At 36.1% G+C, this 18,772-nt stretch overlaps 2 protein-coding genes and 1 pseudogene across 3 annotated transcripts; 2 read left to right on the plus strand and 1 right to left on the minus strand.

Moving 5' to 3' along the window:
• Positions 1-2,246: 2,246 nt before the first annotated feature.
• LOC114749839 (probable xyloglucan glycosyltransferase 5) lies at positions 2,247-5,549 on the plus strand. Its single transcript, XM_028938381.1, has 5 exons — positions 2,247-3,267; positions 3,687-3,995; positions 4,094-4,384; positions 4,513-4,626; positions 4,759-5,549. Exons 1-5 carry the CDS (start codon positions 2,548-2,550, stop codon positions 5,398-5,400), a joined length of 2,076 nt encoding a protein of 691 aa, XP_028794214.1. The 5' UTR covers positions 2,247-2,547; the 3' UTR covers positions 5,401-5,549.
• Positions 5,550-6,684: 1,135 nt separating this feature from the next.
• Positions 6,685-10,495, minus strand: LOC114749835 (serine/arginine-rich splicing factor RSZ22-like). 2 transcript variants are annotated; one of them, XM_028938377.1, is made up of 6 exons: positions 10,384-10,495; positions 9,658-9,768; positions 9,236-9,324; positions 8,846-9,065; positions 8,314-8,430; positions 6,685-8,025 (listed from the first exon to the last, which is right to left on the minus strand). In XM_028938377.1, the coding sequence occupies exons 1-6, from the start codon at positions 10,398-10,400 to the stop codon at positions 7,989-7,991; spliced, it is 591 nt and encodes a 196-aa protein (XP_028794210.1). In that variant the 5' UTR covers positions 10,401-10,495; the 3' UTR covers positions 6,685-7,988. The 2 variants fall into 2 exon arrangements, with proteins under 2 accessions (XP_028794210.1, XP_028794209.1); XM_028938376.1 differs by lacking the exon at positions 10,384-10,495 and adding an exon at positions 9,918-10,374.
• Positions 10,496-17,079: 6,584 nt separating this feature from the next.
• LOC114749840 (probable sarcosine oxidase) lies at positions 17,080-18,313 on the plus strand (annotated as a pseudogene).
• The last annotated feature ends 459 nt before the right edge of the window (positions 18,314-18,772 follow it).

Below are 18,772 nucleotides of genomic sequence, written 5' to 3' on the forward strand. Positions count from 1 at the left end.
TCATATTTATTTATTTTTTTTAAGACAGTTTTTGTAATAATGGTAGTTTTAGTAATACACATTATTAGCAAAAATATTTTAAGAAAAATAATATCTATTTATTATAAATAACTAATATAAATAATTTTCTTAATCTACTCAAGTTAATTAACTAACTTTTATATTAAAGACTAAGAATAGTATAAATTAAACTATTAATAGTCACAATTATAATAACTAGTGATGTGATAATAACCGAAAATGTAAAGAGGGTGGACGTTTTGAGGCTCATGAAAAAACAGAACGAAGAAGAATGCGGCCGGTCATCTTTGTCTGGTGTCACTCGTCATAATTAACTGCAAGGAAGGATAAAATAAAAAAACGATATAAATATTTTCACCATATCTATCTTATATATTTTGGACCAAGCAAAATTGAAAGAAAATAACTCACATTGTGGAGTGGAATAATAACTATCAAATAATACTTACCCAAGTATATTTGATATTTTTGGAACTAATTCTATTGTGGGTATAATCACTTTACGTCTAATTTCCTCTGGGGAAAAAGCTTTTACTATGTTATCAAAAAAAAAAAAAAGAAGAAGCTTTCACTACGTTTTCTACTATTCTTCTTCTCTTGAAACATTTGATGAAATATTAATACTGAAAAAAAAAGAAGTGAGGAGCACGTGGAAGAATGTAGAAAGTGAAGGCTGCAAAGAAGATGAAAATGGGTGAAGAACATCTGAGCGTCCGAGTCAAAGTCAATATAGAGAGGAATTTTCTCTTCTTTTTTTTTTGGGAGGGGGGGGGGTTGTTTGGCCACAAGAAAAAGGAAACTTACTTGTAAATTGTGCTCAACGTTTGGCCCAAAAAAAAAAGTGAGTAACGATCTGGTACTTTGTTTCTTTCCCTTGAAAAGAAACTTATCTCTTTTCATGGCATGTTCGTACCTTTTTTTTTTTTCTGTGCCCGCATTTTCTCTGTTTATACCTTAATTAGAAGACTCCATTTTTAATTTATAAATAAGTTCTTATAATTAAAATTAAAAGTAGTATTTTTATTTAGTAAGTTTATTTCCTTGAACAATAATCATTACTGAGAATGCATATTTGAGATGCTGGACGATAATAGATTCGGAGCAGAATTAGCCAATTAGACAAGACTTCGGCTTCTTTTGCAGGGCCTATTAGCATGCTGTTTCGTTTCCCCTCCTCCTCCTCTCTCGTTTGTAGTCAATAGACTTCGAACAGTTCAGTCAAATGTGAAAGGAATGTCAAAGAAACAAAATACGTTGTCGTCAAATCAAATCCTCAAAAGATGATGCTTCACCTCCTGAAATTAACAATATGATGTTTGTTTGAAAGCTTTTTATAGCTTCTCGACGATAATCAAAGTCAGGGTAGGAATTAAAAATAAAAAAATCGTACACAGGTGTTAAGGCTAATCAGTTAAGTTGTTGGGCAGAAGTAAAAAAGACTGGTTAGTGAAGTTATGGTTCAGTTGGAAGAATCTGTATCTCCAAATGGAATCGTAACTTCACTTAACTAACAAGTCCTGGCAGCTTCCAATTTGCTTTGACAATAAACAGTAATGGGTAATGATGCCCAAAAAAAAAAAAGAGTGATAAGGAATAAATTAAGATTTTCAATTTTAAAAATGAAATCATATTTACATTGTCAGTGTATAATAATATGATTCCTCTAGAGCGCGCATCCATCCTTACAATCATCCAAAGGTTGTGAATCTAGAACCCTGGCTGTCCGTTTCAAACAATGATCGAATTGAGCTGCCTGCAATGGGCTTTGTCGGTGACGTTCTCTTTTCTTTTGTTATTTCTGTTAAACTTAGTATGCCTCATATATGAATTTAACTACAGAGTAATTTGAGAAAAATAGTAAATATAGGAACAAACGTGACTGAAATACCAAACAAATCCTCAATTTAACTTTTAATATTTAGAATCCGAGAGAGTAAAAAAAAAATTCCCCATAACTCCTTTTATAAGCCGTGCAAATTGTAGGCGCATAAGTACATAAATAGTTAATATTTATAAACAGACTTAAGTCGGCCAACCAAATGGGCATCCCGTTTGTCAAAGGCCTTGATCAGGATATATCAAACCAAACTAAAAAAAAGGTTTCTTTTTTAGGCATTTGTCAACTACTTCTGGGCTACTAACCACAGTTCTTTAGAGGGACATTTCTTAATTAATCCCTTAAAGTCCTGATCATTCTGGGAGATTCTTTGTGCACAGTAATATTCCTGGAGAGTCGGATGAAAAATAAAGGAACCAACTTGCTGTTAGAGGTCTCATTCTTACAGCTGCGGATACCTTCCCTCATAATGTGGCTTTCTGATGTTAGGTGCCTTCTTCACGCTCCAAAAGGACCTACATTTTGTTAAATGCTGAGCCTTCAAGATGGTCCTTCTGATATTCGTGGAAGCAACTCCTTTTCATGAGTGTTTTTCCCATTTTCGTTGGCTTCAGATCTGGGTCTACAAAATGAGTATATACTTCAATAGTTGTGTTCTCTCTGTGTGAATATATGACTCACTGAAGAAAATGGTTCCAAGATTGGATTTTTCTTCCTGGTGGACGAAGGAAACCCAGAAAGGAACGCCTGTGGTAGTGAAAATGGAGAATCCCAGTTTCTCTGTGGTAGAGATTAATGGTGCTGACCCTGCGTTTCAACCAATAGAGAAAAGCAGAGGCAAGAATGCCAGGCAAGTGACTTGGGTTTTGCTTCTCAAGGCTCGTCGTGCTGTAGGTTGTGTCACATGGCTTGTTCATGTTCTGAGGGCATTCACTGGTGGTATTAAGAAGAGGGTGATTCACAGGCAAGGAGTGGATGTGGAGAGTGATAAGCTGGTAAAGGGGAGGTTACTATTTAGGATCATTAGGGTGTTCTTAGTGGCATCCTTGGTGATTCTGGCTTTTGAGGTTCTTGCTTACTTCCAAGGATGGCATTTTCGAAATCCCAGATTGCACATTCCTCGGACCTCGGATTTGGAAGGGTTGCTCCATGTGGTTTATGCTGCGTGGTTAACATTTCGTGCTGAGTACATTGCTCCCCCCTTACAGGCACTTTCAAGGTTTTGTGTTGTTCTATTTCTTATCCAATCCGTGGATCGTATGCTGCTTTGCTTGGGCTGCTTTTGGATTAGATACAAGAAGATAAAGCCAAGGATTGATGAGGATGCTTTCAGAATTGATGATACTGAAGGATCTACATGTGATTATCCCATGGTTCTTGTCCAAATTCCTATGTGTAACGAAAGGGAGGTAAAACATAATTTACCTTACTTGCAGTGTTTTAAAAATTAGAAGAATTCATGTTACAATCGTATAGGAAAAAGAGGAGGGTGATAATTATTTGTACAGGCAGCTGCATTTTTTGTTTGCACGGATATTGCCATCTAGAGAGAAACATTGTAATTGAAAGATCATAAGTTTCTTAAATGTTATTATTTGAATCTTTAATGATCAGAAGCATAGATTATTTCCTTAGGTCCTGACTAAACAACTAGAATGATCCCTTCCTTTTTGTCAGTTTTGGAAATAAACAACCCTTCCTTGATAAAGACAGGATTCTATCCTTCCTGTGAAAGCTTGTTGATCTGTTAATCAATCTGAAGTAACATATCAAGATCACTGGATAGAAGTTTGATGTTTCGGTTTCTGGACTTTCTGAGCTCTTGCAGGTGTATGAACAGTCTATTTCTGCAGTCTGCCAAATTAATTGGCCAAGGGACAGCCTACTGATTCAGGTTCTTGATGATTCTGATGATGAGAGCATACAGTGGTTAATCAAGGATGAGGTCGCTAAGTGGAGCCAAAAAGGAATCAACATAATCTATAGGCATCGCTTAGTGAGGAAAGGTTATAAAGCTGGCAATCTCAAGTCTGCAATGAGCTGTGACTATGTGAAGGATTATGAATTTGTTGCAATTTTTGATGCGGATTTCCAACCAAATCCTGATTTTCTCAAACAAACTCTGCCATATTTCAAGGTTTAAAAAGAGAACATCCAGCATTTTCAGCAAGTATTTTTATTCATTGAAGTGTGTTCAGCTTATTTTACTCCGTGTGCGCCCTTGTTTTATTACAGAACAATCCCGAACTAGGTTTGGTCCAAGCTAGATGGGCTTTTGTGAACAAGGACGAGAACTTGTTGACTCGGCTCCAGAATATTAACTTATCCTTCCATTTTGAGGTGGAGCAGCAAGTCAATGGGATATTTCTTAACTTTTTTGGTTTCAATGGAACTGCTGGTGTTTGGAGAATCAAAGCTCTAGAGGAGTCTGGAGGCTGGCTTGAGAGGACCACGGTAGAAGATATGGACATTGCTGTACGAGCTCATCTCAATGGTTGGAAATTCATCTTCCTGAATGATGTCAAGGTGGTAATGATCACCTTCTCTTAATGAGCATGTTACTATATATCTGAATGATTCTTGTGTAGCATGAAATGACTAGTTATCTTACAACTGTGTGATCTTCACTTTAAAAATTCCTTCGAAATTTTCAGGTACTTTGTGAAGTTCCTGAGTCCTATGAAGCTTATAGGAAGCAGCAACACCGCTGGCATTCTGGCCCTATGCAACTTTTTAGGTTGTGTCTGCCAGCAATTTTTAGAGCTAAGGTATATCTCACACTCTTAAAGTGATAGAAAAGAAAAATACAAAGGAGGAAAAGTCCTTAGGACTCGCAAGTATTGTTTAATAATTTGTTTATAACGCGCACTGCCTCAAGAGCCGTAACTTCACTACTGCAGGTATCAGCATGGAAAAAAGCAAACTTAATACTATTATTCTTCCTGCTGAGGAAACTCATTCTTCCTTTTTACTCCTTCACCTTATTTTGCATAATTCTCCCTCTAACCATGTTTGTCCCAGAGGCAGAACTTCCTCTTTGGGTGATCTGCTATGTGCCTGTATTTATGTCTTTCCTCAACATTCTTCCAGCCCCAAAATCTTTCCCTTTCATTGTCCCCTATCTCCTTTTCGAAAACACCATGTCTGTCACTAAATTCAATGCAATGGTTTCTGGACTCTTCCAACTGGGTAGCTCTTATGAATGGATTGTCACCAAGAAGGCTGGGAGGTTATCTGAGTCTGATCTACTGGCTGCTGCTGATACTGAAGCGAAATTGATGCAACAAATAACAAGCTGTAAAAGCTCTTCTGAGTGTGAACTCGGCGAATCAAACGAAATTAAGGATCAAAAAGATGCAGCAGTGCCTGTTAAGAAAGCTAATAAGATATATGTAAAAGAGCTGACTTTGGCATTCCTTCTTCTCACAGCTTCAGTTAGGAGTCTTTTATCTGCACAAGGAGTTCATTTTTACTTTTTACTCTTTCAAGGGGTTACCTTCCTCCTTGTGGGCCTTGATCTAATTGGAGAGCAAATGAGCTAAGTTTTGATTTATTACACATACCTCCTTATACAGAGCCATATTGCATTCTAGAAGCAGGACACTGCATGCAGTGGATGAGATTATACTTTTCGTCTTCTCATGTTTGTGGTAAATTATTACCGTCCTTCTGGACGAAAGAACACAGCAAATACTCTTATTTGCACAATTCATCCCCAGAATTGTAGGGCATTGGTCATAGGCTCTTTCATGGGTATTGAATTCTTCTTGTTGCTGGGAGCTGCAAAATTTTATGGTCCCTTCCTTGTTCTTTAGTCAATATCTGTTCTTGAAATTCAGGTAATCTGTTATTACCATTCCAGAGACAAGTGGAGTGGTGATACTTCTTTTGAAATATATTGCCTTCCATTTTTTCAATGATGAATGGGACAGGTCAAACATCCTTCTGTAAATGAATTCTGTTTATCTAATATAAATTTCATTTGCTTGGTCCTCTATCTAAAGGAGGCTTGATCTTTGATTATGTTATGCCCCTCTTGTGGAGTCACGGTCCTAAATCTGATTTTGGGTTCCCAGCAATCTTAACTTGAAACTTCAAATGTGTTTTGCGGGGTTTGAATGTAAGAAATACGTAACTGATAATACAAATGAAATAATATATTTAATAATGCACGTTAAAGAACCAGGTGGATGAATATGATTAAGTAACGAATTTTCATGGCTTAAAACTTCTGGTATAGGATCTTCCAATTGGTTGTTGGATGCAGCAGACACTATACTCCAAATCTAAAACCCATTAACCCATTTCCGCCCGTCACAATAATCCATATGCGCAGGTATCTTGAACGGCATGCATTATTTAAGATTTGCGTAATTGAGTTGTGATTGTAAAAAAAAATAATGCCTTTTAAGGGAGCTGCCCATCCCTCATTCTACTTATGAATCATGATTTTGTAGCCAAGAAGATCGTTTTTCTTTTTAGTGGAAACCAGACAGAATTCCTTAGCTGATAGCTAAAAACTAATATTCCTGAGACATTCGAATCCGACAGCTAGAAACTAATATTCCTGAGATATTCGAATCCAAAACATCATATTTAAGAAACTCAATCATCTACCAATTATACCAGATTTTGTGGGTTAAGGTTCATGTTTTTTTTTTTATTTGATACATTGCCCATGCATTAGATTAGCGGAGAGTTTATTTCTATTTTATTTTAGCACACTAAGCACGTGTGTATATTTATGTAACAAGCGAATGTTACAACATAATAGTCACTACAAGATATTTTTGTCCCCGACTAGCCCCCCCAAAACTACCTAGATATGGAATCAAAATCTACATATTCCTCCATTTCTAAATATAAAAACTATTTTATAATGAAATTTATACTATAAAATAAGTTTTATATCTAGAACCGGAAAGACATCACACCAAAATGAAATAAATAAAAAGGGGATAATCTGAGACGAAAACAGATCACAGATCATTGTTAATTGCGTAATCTGAACAATGTCCCATTCATCTCAAACGGAAAAACCAGTCGTAGTTCCTAACTTACAGGCGGCGTCCCATGCATGATGAATCAAATCAAAAAACCAAATTTTGACGGTAACATCATCCCACAGAGAACCACAACTGGAATTAGTAAAGCAAACAGACGCCCCTCTCTCTTGATCAGCAAAAGATCTTCAAGCAATATCATCGTACCTTAGCATAGTTACCAACTGGTCACCAAACGTCAGGCAACCACAACAATCAAATCCAAGACCACGTAGTTCAGAGGGTTGGGGCAGAGAACCTTCAATATCTGACGGTTAGACCTTTGTGCCTGAACAGTACAGCTGCTTCGCTATGCAGTTCCAAACTATGCATTTTAGACGTCAAAAGACAAGTCCAAAAAATCAAAGGTCGACGGGGTTCCTTCTTTAATTTCTTTCTTTCTTTTTTGGGAATAATGACTGGATGGCGTTGAATGCTTCAGAAAATAACAGTAATTCTGCTTAATCTACTATGCATGTAACTCTTGAATCCCAGCTAAACTTTATTTTCAACCCAGATTTTCTCAACCATTTAGATTTCTTTTCGCATGGGGCAGAAGCCCAAAACCCGCTTCAGTAGAACATGAGTACCAGCCAGAAGTATTTGATTTGATGCAGCCCGTCAACCCTTTCCAATATTAATTGAAACTGTTCAGAGCTTTTGGTGCGCACATCACAAGTGGGGAGAGCGAGAGAGATTAAATGAAACAGAAGCGAAGTAGCCAGCTGGGACCCCCAACCATTCAAAACTTGAAGAGAAGGGCAGACAAGAATTACATCCCATTGAATGCAGACGCATAAAACCAATGTGGCAGTACCAGAAGAGACCTCAGCACAAAAAGGACATGGAACTTTTCTCAACACATGATAAACAATTTCCTTGAAAGGACACTTTTACCTGTAAGGAAATAACTACAAGTATGCTGCACAGATAATAGAACATAAGCTAGGAAATTCAAATTAATCCAATGTAAGACCAGAAGCACAGGGCTTTGCCTGATTAAACAAACTCATACTGCAATCTAAGCACACTAGATCAACAAAATCTCCCTATCCTCTTTTACCATGGGAACCCCAAACTCTCAAAAATCAGCTTCTACTGCGGTGCCGTTCCCTTAGACCATTTCTACATATCATTCAGCCACGCATGTCAGTACAAATACAAGAACAATTCATACCATGCTACTGTTAATAAAACAGATCCTGCTAAGTCATGAGGCCTAGCTAACAGACCTTGAAAGGCCAACAAGATACCATACATACAATAACCTCAAATCCTAAATCAGTAATGAGGGAGAAAACAATATGATTAAACATCTAGCAGATAGGATAAAAAAAACATATGTTGCCTGTGAGAGAGGAATTGAGAAGTGTAAAGCAGGGAGTTAGAAAGTCCAGAGAGAAGTAGCCTAACCCATTTGTATATGGTAGCTCCTCAGGTCCATGGTAAGGAGGTGACCTACTATAGCTGCGTCCACGAGGTGACAAACTGCGTCGCCTAGGGGACCGATCCCCACGAGGACTGTAACTCCTGCTTCATATCAACGAAACGGCAAAGATCGCTCTTAACAAATATTTAACACTTCATGCATATAATGAAGAACCATCATCATCATCGAGTTTAACCACAACCAATCTTTTCCTTCTTATTCTAATATACACAGCCAAATTGCTTTATCCATATGATGAATGACAACGGGGTTTTGGAATTTAAAAAGCAATTTACCATTCGGTTTCTCTGACTTGCTCCAAAATACAGGTAGGACAAATATCAAGCTACAATGCACAATCATAAGAAGTAGCACAAATATCAAGCTACAATGCACAATCATAAGAAAACAAGTACACGACCACTACTTCTCATGTATTTTGATTCTTCAGGGGAAAAAAAGGTGTCTTGCCTAACAATAATGGCAATAGGATTAAGGTATGGGAATCAATCTGACCTGCGCCCATAACTTGGGCTCCTGCGGTATCTCGGCGGACTGCGGCTACGTCGTCTTCCTGCACCACCACGCGTACGACATTCGCGAGCGAAATGACCAGGCTCACCACACTCATAACATTTCAAATCAGAGCCACCAGAGCGACCACGACCACGACCACCTCCACCACCACTGCCAACTCTTGAGTTGTGAGAAAGCTCCACCCTCCAACCATTCTTACCTGCTCCAAACAACAAATATGAAAAGGAAATATTGCCATGAAATGCTTCTCCAGAGTTCAGCTGACCACTTAACTAGAATGATTGATCATCAACTGAAGCACATATTATTCAAGAATTCTTAGATAAATAGGCAGCATTTCAACCATGTTTCTTTTAGCTTCTAACATACCATCTAATTCACGAATGGCATCCTGTGCATCTCTGCGGTCATCAAAATCAATGAAGGCATAACCAGGCGGTCTCCGCGCAACCCAGACACTACACACAATATTTTGGCGGGAAAAATGAAAAGAAAAAAAAGTATAGATTGTTATCCAAATACGCATAAAGTAAATATTATGAAGTCTCCGTTCACTGAAAGATATCAAATTGCTATCAAACAGTAACTGCGATAACATGCTTAATGAAGCACATGATCAAATACATAATATCCGATTGCAAACAGTCTCGAGAAGACTACTAACCATTACATACGACACGTTACCGCCCCGGACACCATAGTTGAATCTTAATATTCGTTTTATATTTCTAGAACATGGAAATAACTTGCAATATAATTAGTAGTTAGCATTTTTTTTTCCATCCCGCTACCTCCGTATAACTCCAAATACACGAAATTCATCTTCAAGCTCTCTCTCAGTAACTCTGGAATCCAAGTTACCAACATAAACACGGGTCATCGTTTCAGTGTTTTGATGAAACCTGCCAGTAAGAGACAATACAATTAAACCAATTTGACAGAGAAACTCGAGAAAATTCTGCAACCAAAAAAGCCTCGATCAACTCCATCAAAATCGACCTTATGAAGGAGAATGATCGTCAACTGGACAGAAAAGAAGAGAGATCTAAACCTGATGTTAAGAACCGCGAAAAAGGAAAACTTAAAAAACCGCCGGCGGCCGCACCGTTTGCTCTTCGATTCTTTTGAGTGTGGCATTTATTTTAAACTCGGCTCCTCCAAATTTAATGCTCATGGGCTTTGCGTAATGACCAAATCTTGGTTGCACTTCGAGCTCGGCCTTTGGGCTATGCAAAAGGCCTTCCTTTATTAATTGATACTTTTGCCAACTGTCGTTGAAATATTAATTCCTGATCGACTGATTTACTAATCTTCTAATTCATATGGAAATTTGACTTTCCTTATATATAAATTGCAGGAGCAGGGATTGTAAAATTGTCCTGATGACAACATTGACCTTGGTTTTTAACCAAAACAGCTAAACTTTCCAGCATCATTAAAGGCATCAACCTTTGTTGGAATGAAAAATACCTCGGAGTGCATATTTACTACAACTCTTCTAAAACGACGATTCTTACCTGCAACAAACTTTCATAGAATCACCTTCTCACTAATTCTATTAAGAACATAAGGGATCTCATCATGCAAGAACATCTCTTTGTGCCATGTTCTTCGAAAAAATCAATAAATAGATGGATTGAGTTTCAAACAAGTCAGAGTTAGGAAGTGAGTCATCCTGTATCATAATTGAGGAACTCAAGTTAATCAAAATTTTAAGGACTAAAAAACTATTTTTTTCCCGTAAAGAACATCAAAGCAGGCTGACGCTAGAGCACTGGACGATCTCTTTTAACGGCGGGAAAAGTTACAACACAGCTCTGTGAAGAGCAGGGTACGTTAGTCCCATGATGGTGACATGAACTTTATCAAATTGACGACGCCAGTTGGAGTTGGATCTTTCACGCCGTATAGTGGGTAGGGTCCGATACTAACATTTGCCTCATTAATTTCAAAGTGCGTACCGTGGGCCCTACAAATCACGAATATGGAATTATCGTGGTGGGGTCAACAGTACATCCGTCCAATTTTCCTTTTGAAAAGAGCAATGACCCGATAATTGAGAGGAATATCTATGATAATCAATTAATCATGCATTTATTTTATTATATGCAAAAGTATATTCTTTAAATCACGATGAATCTGGGTAGGCCTGTACAATTATAGATGCCGTTATGCAGAGGGGTTTCTCCACTTTTCTCTCCCTCTGTTTTTATCACAAATTGAACCGTTTAAATTTCATATTTTATAAAATTATAAATAAAATATTTTTATTGTTGTTCAAATCATCCGGGTTAAAATTTACTTAATTTTAATTTTATCTTTTTTAAAAAAATTAACTTTTGATTTATAATTTTATAATATAAAATCTAGGCTATTCAAATTGTAATCTCATGGGAAGTGGAAAGCCTCTTTCCTCGTTATACACAACTTTTTTTTTTGGTTTGGATCGTGTACACACACACGTATTTTACGGTCACATCACTTCCATATTAAAAAAAGAAAAAGAAAACTTCTTTTCCCGTCAATATCGCTGGAGAAATTTCACGTGCTCGCCAGAACACATTTTGTTCCCTTAGCACAGAAGCGAAATGATCATTAATTAAGAAATCGTACAAATAGTTGACACTAAAATGAGAAGGACACGGGTTATCTTGCACGATGGGACAGGTGAAAGAAGGATTACCTCATATTTTAGTTATAAAATCTTATTTATAAATTATAAATAAAATCTTATAATTTGGACACCATATAATAATAATTAACCTACTGGGTTTGAAATAAATATCAACATAGATATATTATGCCTCTTTGGTTAGACGCTTTGGGAAAAAAAAAAGTAATTTGACAAGTCTGTTTTTAAATTTAATAGCTGTTTATAACAGTTTTTGACCAATTTGACTTATGAATTAAAAGTTGTTTTTTTAAAACATGATTCTAATAGCATCTAAAACTTACATATAACTTATGTAAAAGTAGCTTTTTAGAATCAGAAGACATTTTTGTCATTATGTTTTGTATTAGGGGTGTTCAAAGGCTGGTCCGTCCCGGGATCGTCCCGTCCCGGTTCCTTTTTTTTAAAATTTTTTATTTTTTATATCCTATTTATATAATATCATTTTTTTCATATTTTTTTTAAGATTTGAGACTATTGTATAGAACCATGGATATATTTATTTAGAGTTTTTATATTTGTTAATGATTTGAGATTATTGATTATTAGAATTTTTAGCAAGTTTTTATTGTGTTAAAAGTTTTTGTTTAGAGTTTTTAATGATTGTTATATGTAATATTTTGAGCTTTTGTTTAAGAGTGTCCAAACAAATAAAAAATAAAAAGATGTTTTTTATAAGGTTTAAGCCCAAAAAAAATAAAAAAAATCATATTTATTAAAAAAAATTTTAAAAATTTAAAAAAATGTTCGGGACTTCCCGGTCCCGTCTCGGATCTGTCATGTCCCGATCGGGACCGGGACAACCCCGGGACTAGAGCCGGGAAAACGGGCCGAGCCCGTTTAAGCCCGTTTAAGTCGCGGGCCGGGCTTGTATTTTGGAGTCTTGAAAGGGAAGTCGGGCTTAAAAGGGCCTGCCTTGTAGGGCCGAAAAATAAACAGGCCAGCCCTGTAGGGTCGCGGGCCGGCCCGTTTTAAACCCGCCAATATTTTTTTTTTTAATTTTTATATTTTTTTCTTAACTTAAAAAGAAAAACCCTAACATTTTACATATAATATACTCTTAGTTTTACTTACCCCCACTGCTTACACAAATGGCATTCCCAAAAAAAGAAATCACCATAATTCTAAGTATATTAACAAAAATGTGTTATTATTTATAAGTTGTCAAAACCTATTAAATACTGTATGTGTTATTTTACAATCTTTATTTATCATTCTTTCATATTTTTTATACTTGAAATAGAATTGGTTAAAGAATCTTTTGAATTAAAATAAAGATCCATATCATTTTTATAGTTAGAAACAAATTTAGAACTAGGGACGATGAACTCTTTTCTTTTTTGTCAGTAGGACAAACAATTATTTTCTATATATACTATGTTTGTTAGTTAAACTTTTTTGTTAATTATTTATAATTAAACAAGATCATCCATATTGTAATTATTTACTGAACTTAGTGTTTATTTAGTTGTTTATGTCTGTCCTCTATTTAGTTTGTTCATTCAATAGACTCTATTACACTGTGATAGATGTTTTGACATAATGATATTTATGTTTGTGACTTATTTTTATTATATTTATATCTTTTATTAGTAATTTTATTGTTTCATTTTTATTATTTCGATAAAATAGGCAAAAAAATAATAAAAATACATTTTAGTTAAACGGGTCAAAAGCCCGCGGGCCAGTCCAAGCCCGTTATCTCACGGGCCGGGCTTGGGAAAATGCTTCATTTTTTGAACTCCGAGCCCGTGACGGGCCGGCCCGTTTTCCCAGTGCTACCGGGACGGGCCGGGACACGGGATAGAAAATCTGTCCCGTTACTGTTCATTGGGACGGAACCGGGACGGGCCTCCCGGTCCCGATCCGTCTCGTGAACAGCCTTAGTTTGTATTGTTCTTATGCTTCTCTCTATACATTTTTTATACTTTCTAATCAGTTTTTAGTTATTTATTTTTAATATTCTCTTAGGTGAAATAATTTTTAATAGTTTTTATAAATATTTTAATTTTTTTATTTTTTTATTTTATATTTACATAAATTATGTAGAGTATATCATCTATTTGATTATGTAATATTATTTGGTTTAAAATTTTTTTTACATTACTATGGTTTCTAATTTAAATATATTTTATTCATTCAATATAACTTTTCTCTATTATAATAATTTAAATTTATTATATTTTGTACATTTATAATTTTAATCATTTTTATTATTTAATAAAAGTCATACTTATTTTGGTTATTCTACAAATTAAACTTATTCATTCAATTATAATTCAAGTAACTTTTTTACTTTACAAACTAATTTTTATAAAAAAAACAATCTAAACACAAATTATATTATTCAATCTAATTTTTCTTAAAATTATACTAAAAATAAGTTTTCTTTACAACGAATTCAAACAGAACCATTAACATTTGCATTGTGGTGTGTGGTTAAATTAGCTATCCAGGTTCCGTTTGGGGAGTACCTGAGCAGAGCAGAGAAGTACATAATTGAGCGTGGTTTTTTAGGTTTATCCGAAGAAGAAGAAGAACAGGTGAATGGAAGTGACGGCGAAAGTGAGAGTCGGAGGTTCACAAATGACAAATGCATCCAAAAACTAATAAAAAAAATGTACAACCACGCCGTTTTGCTAGACGACAATATGTAAGGTCTTCTTGCCCCGCTGTGGGCGCCGCCGCCTCCAGCTCCCCTGCCACTGCTCATGACAACAATACAAAATGTGCATTATTAATGTGCTCAAATTATATTAAAAACTACTCCTCCAATTCTTAATATAAGACTCATTTAACTAATTTGATTAGATTAAGAAAGTTAGGTAAATTAGTTAATTATAAGAAATGTGACACATTTTTCTTAAAATACCATAATTATCTTTCTTAATACCTCATCTTCCTCTTCTACTTGATTATGGTTAAGGGAGTATTCATAGGAGTAATTTAGAGAAAATTGATAAACATGACAAATGAGTCTTATATTTAAGACCAAAACCAACTCAACAATTGGGTCCTATATTAAGGACCGGAGGAGTATTTCATTAATCTTAAAAAGAATTTAATAAAAAATTTATAAATTTAATAAATAAAATAACACCTCTAATTCTTAATATAAAAGTTATTTTGATTTTTAATTTAGTTTTAAATATAAGATTTTAATCTATTTTATCTTTTATATTTATCTATTTTTTAAATATAGTTTTTATAGTAGTCACACATAATTTTATTTATTAAATGTTATAATTTTAACTAATACATAATTAGCAATGATATTTTAGAAAAAATAACTTCTAATTATTATAAATAATTAACTTAAATTTTTTTTAATTTATTCAAATTAACTAATTAACTTCTATATTACGAATCAGAGGTAATATAATAACTAGTTAGGTGTTAAGTTTTGTTCTAAATATAAAATATTAATTTATTTTGCACTGCACATCTATCTTTTTCGTCAACATTATTTCTTATTGATTGCATATATTAGGATAACTTAGATTTAAGATGATATTTTATGAAAATAATACTTTTTAAAAAAAAAGTAATTAAACTAATTAAAATAAAATTTTCACAAGGTAGGGCGTACCAGGTGCTGAACTGAAACGAAGCAGACGTAACCTTAAGCAAGTCATGATGGAAGCCGTCGAGTGGTGTACCTTTGCCTGTTGATTATATATATATATATAAAATACACACACACATAATATCTCACGTTGCTGTGTGACGTGTCAAGTTGGTTTGGTCTGGTCCCGTACGTGAAACTGCTTCTTGTCACGCTCTCGTCAACTTGTCCTCTCCTCTCGCCTAATTTGAATTCTTCTTGCTGGTAAAAAAAAAAAAGTTAAAAAACACATGTCTAGACCAATTTGTCTGTACATTCAGGTCACATCTGTCCCTTGCTGGTAGCGTGCCAACTCTAAAGCTGGCGTCAACATCGCAAGCCCCATCAGATGTTCTGTACACGTTATTAATATAAATCTATTTAATTAATTTAATTAAATTAAATAAATTAGTTGATTATAAGAAATATGTCACGTTTTTTCTAAAACACTATAATCATCTTTCTTAATATCCCCTTTCCTTTTCTACTTGACTATGGTTGAAGGAGTATTTATAAGAATAATTTAAAAAAATTAATAAATATTACTATTATACAAATTACTTATCCATGTTAGCGCAGTAAATTTATATAGTACTTGCTTCCTTCTTTTCCCGTATAATAACACAGTTTTTACAAGATTTTGGTATTCTTGATTGATTTGCAAAATTTAAGCAATAATCAATATTTTTTAATGTTTGATAGGTGAGCACTTCTAACTATCACTCTGGTAAGTCACTTACATCGTATTCTCACATATTAATTAATACATTAAATTGAATAATTTTTTTTATTTTTGCCCTTATTAAGAAAGGGTATTAAATTCTCCCACATATTTTTTTATTGTGTTCAATATGGATAAAATTTAAAAAAATGTCATTAATTACTCTTAACTTATATTCAGGGCCAGATTTTTCTGCTATAAGTAACTTACACGCATGAATAAGAGTGATGGAATATAATATTTAGTGAGAGGATATTTGTGAAAAGATAAAATAATGCAGTCTTTTATAACTAAAATGGATGATTTAAACTAGTAAACGATGAGCAACAAGTTGTCTATGTTTCATTATTATTTTTTGAGCTTGAGGAGGCTTCTATGCATCGGCTCCACGTAGACCTGCGCTGTAATCTACACACACACGGCCAGCTAACTTCTGCATATCTGAATAATTGTATGACCTTCCAACGTGGATCCACCATGGAATTTATCCCCACATTCCTTTTACGTCCGCCAGCTTCTACCGTGTGAAGTAAAATATTACAACTGCTCCAATCAAGTCATCGCCATAATTAATCACCTTTCTGCTTTTAGATATATTATTGATTATTGATTCCAATGTCCGAGGATATGGAAAACGTTTTTACGAGGAATCTCATGGAATCAATGTTCAATAAACAAATGCATATATAGAATCTGATCTGCACCGAGCGAATATTTTTTCCCCCAACTTGAATGTAATTTATTGTTAAATTCTGTGATAACCCTACAAAATATTTCTTTACATCCTCATTATTTGTCAATGACTAAAAACAGAAAAATGCAGTAAGCACAAGCAATTCCATATTTTACCCTGATTGCACGCGATATTTGGATAGCCATCAGTACGCACAATGACCAGACCAAACAAATAATTAGAAATAGTTAGTGAGGATTTGGATTTACCATAAAAAGTTTGCTACAAATCATGCTTAGCTGTGCATGAGAATCAGAGGCTGGAAATGATCCATAACGTACACATCAATATCAAATAGAACCATCTCACGACACGAAGCCAAAAGGATAAAAAGTCCCAGATACCAACAAAAACGCTTCTCCCACCAGGATCTGGTCTCTTTGCATTTTGCCAGATTCCTCTGTAAAAGTCAGGACAGTGAGTAGTAATTAGTAAAAGGCTCCCTCTATTTAAGAAGATACCACCACAACCCCATAGTTGTCCTATAGAGACATATCATATTCACTGAGGCTGAGAGAACAGAGAGCGATATCAGAGACAAATGGGTGTTTCCGGCGAGTGTTTCGATGTGATCATAGTCGGAGCCGGCGTAATGGGCAGCTCCGCCGCATACCAAACGGCGAAAAGAGGCCTGAAGACTCTTTTGCTGGACCAGTACGACTTCTTGCACCACCGAGGGTCGTCTCATGGAGAGACACGCACCATACGCGCCACCTACCCTCAGGACTACTACTACCCTTGGTGATGGAGTCCTACAAGCTCTGGCGAGAAGCCGAGGCCCAAATCGGCTACCAGGGTCTACTACGACGCCCATCATTTTGACATGGGCCACGCTGACGACCCCGATCTCCAGGCCGTCATCGCCAACTGCCGGAAACACTCAGTCCCGCACCAAGTCCTCCGCAGTGATCAAGTGGTGCAGAAATTTTCCCGGCCTCATCTCCATCCGGACGACTGGCTCGGCGTGTCTAACGTCGGGGGGGTCTTAAAGCCGACAAAAGCAACGGCCATGTATCAAACACTAGCATACAAAAACGGCGCCGTTCTCAGGGACAACACACGAAATCATAGAGATTAAGAGAGACAACATAAACGGGGGAGTGCTGGTTTTACGGCAGGCGGCGAAGGTTTTGGGGTAAGAAATGTGTAGTGACGGTTGGGGCTTGGATGAAGAAGTTAGTTAAAGCGGTTAGTGGAATTGAACTGCCTATACAACCCATGGAGACCCATGTGTGTTATTGGAGGATCAAGGGGGGCACGAGGCGAAATACGCCCTCGGCGGCGACTTTCCGACGTTCGCGAGCTACGGGGAGACGTACATATACGGAACTCCGACGCTGGAGTTTCCGGGGTTGATAAGGTGGCGGTGCATGGAGGGAATCCATGCGACCCGGACAAGAGGCCGTGGGGCTCCGGGGCGAAGATGGATGTGTTGAAGAAATGGCTGGACAGGACTTTCTCGGGTTAGTGGATTCGAGTGAACCAGTGGTGAAACAAGCATGCATGTACTCGGTGACGCCCACTGAGGATTTTGTGATCGATTTCTTGGGCGGGAAGTTCGGGAAGGATGTGGTGGTCGGAGGCGGGTTTTCGGGTCACGGGTTCAAGATGGCTCCGGTGATAGGGCGGATATTGACGGATCTTGTGTGGAGGGGGAAGCAAAAGGGGTTGATATTAGTCCTTTTAGGATCGGGAGGTTTCATCCAGATTTGCCGTCTGTAGGTAGGGAAGTCCTTGGGGCGGGCTCCTGGTGTGGCAGTGCTGTGGGCCTCTTAATAAATATTGACTTGATATATAAAATAGAGGACAAATTATGTCTGTTTCTTTGAACTGGCTATCACTTCTAGTGTATATGGCATGCTGTTAATAGCAACTTGGGTTTGTTTGGTTTTTGCTGTCTCTAGGCTGAGTGTGTTATCCCTACCTATTATCTGGTAATACACGCATGATGCATGTGTGAATCAGCAATTCAAGACGTATTATTCTACAATTCTATGCTCCCAGTCTTATCTGTATATTTGCAACAATTTTGACTTTAGATGATCATGCACATGTATGATTAAATGGATTTAGTTAACATACGTTAACGTTAGAGTACCTATTAGAATTATTTGCTACTCATAAGATGTTAATTATAATTTGTTGAGTTATTTTCAATTGTTTCAGCAAAGTTATAA

This window comes from Neltuma alba, unplaced genomic scaffold, assembly GCF_004799145.2.
Source record: "Neltuma alba isolate B1F8T4 unplaced genomic scaffold, ASM479914v2 tig00006192_pilon, whole genome shotgun sequence".
Classification (NCBI taxonomy): domain Eukaryota; kingdom Viridiplantae; phylum Streptophyta; class Magnoliopsida; order Fabales; family Fabaceae; genus Neltuma; species Neltuma alba.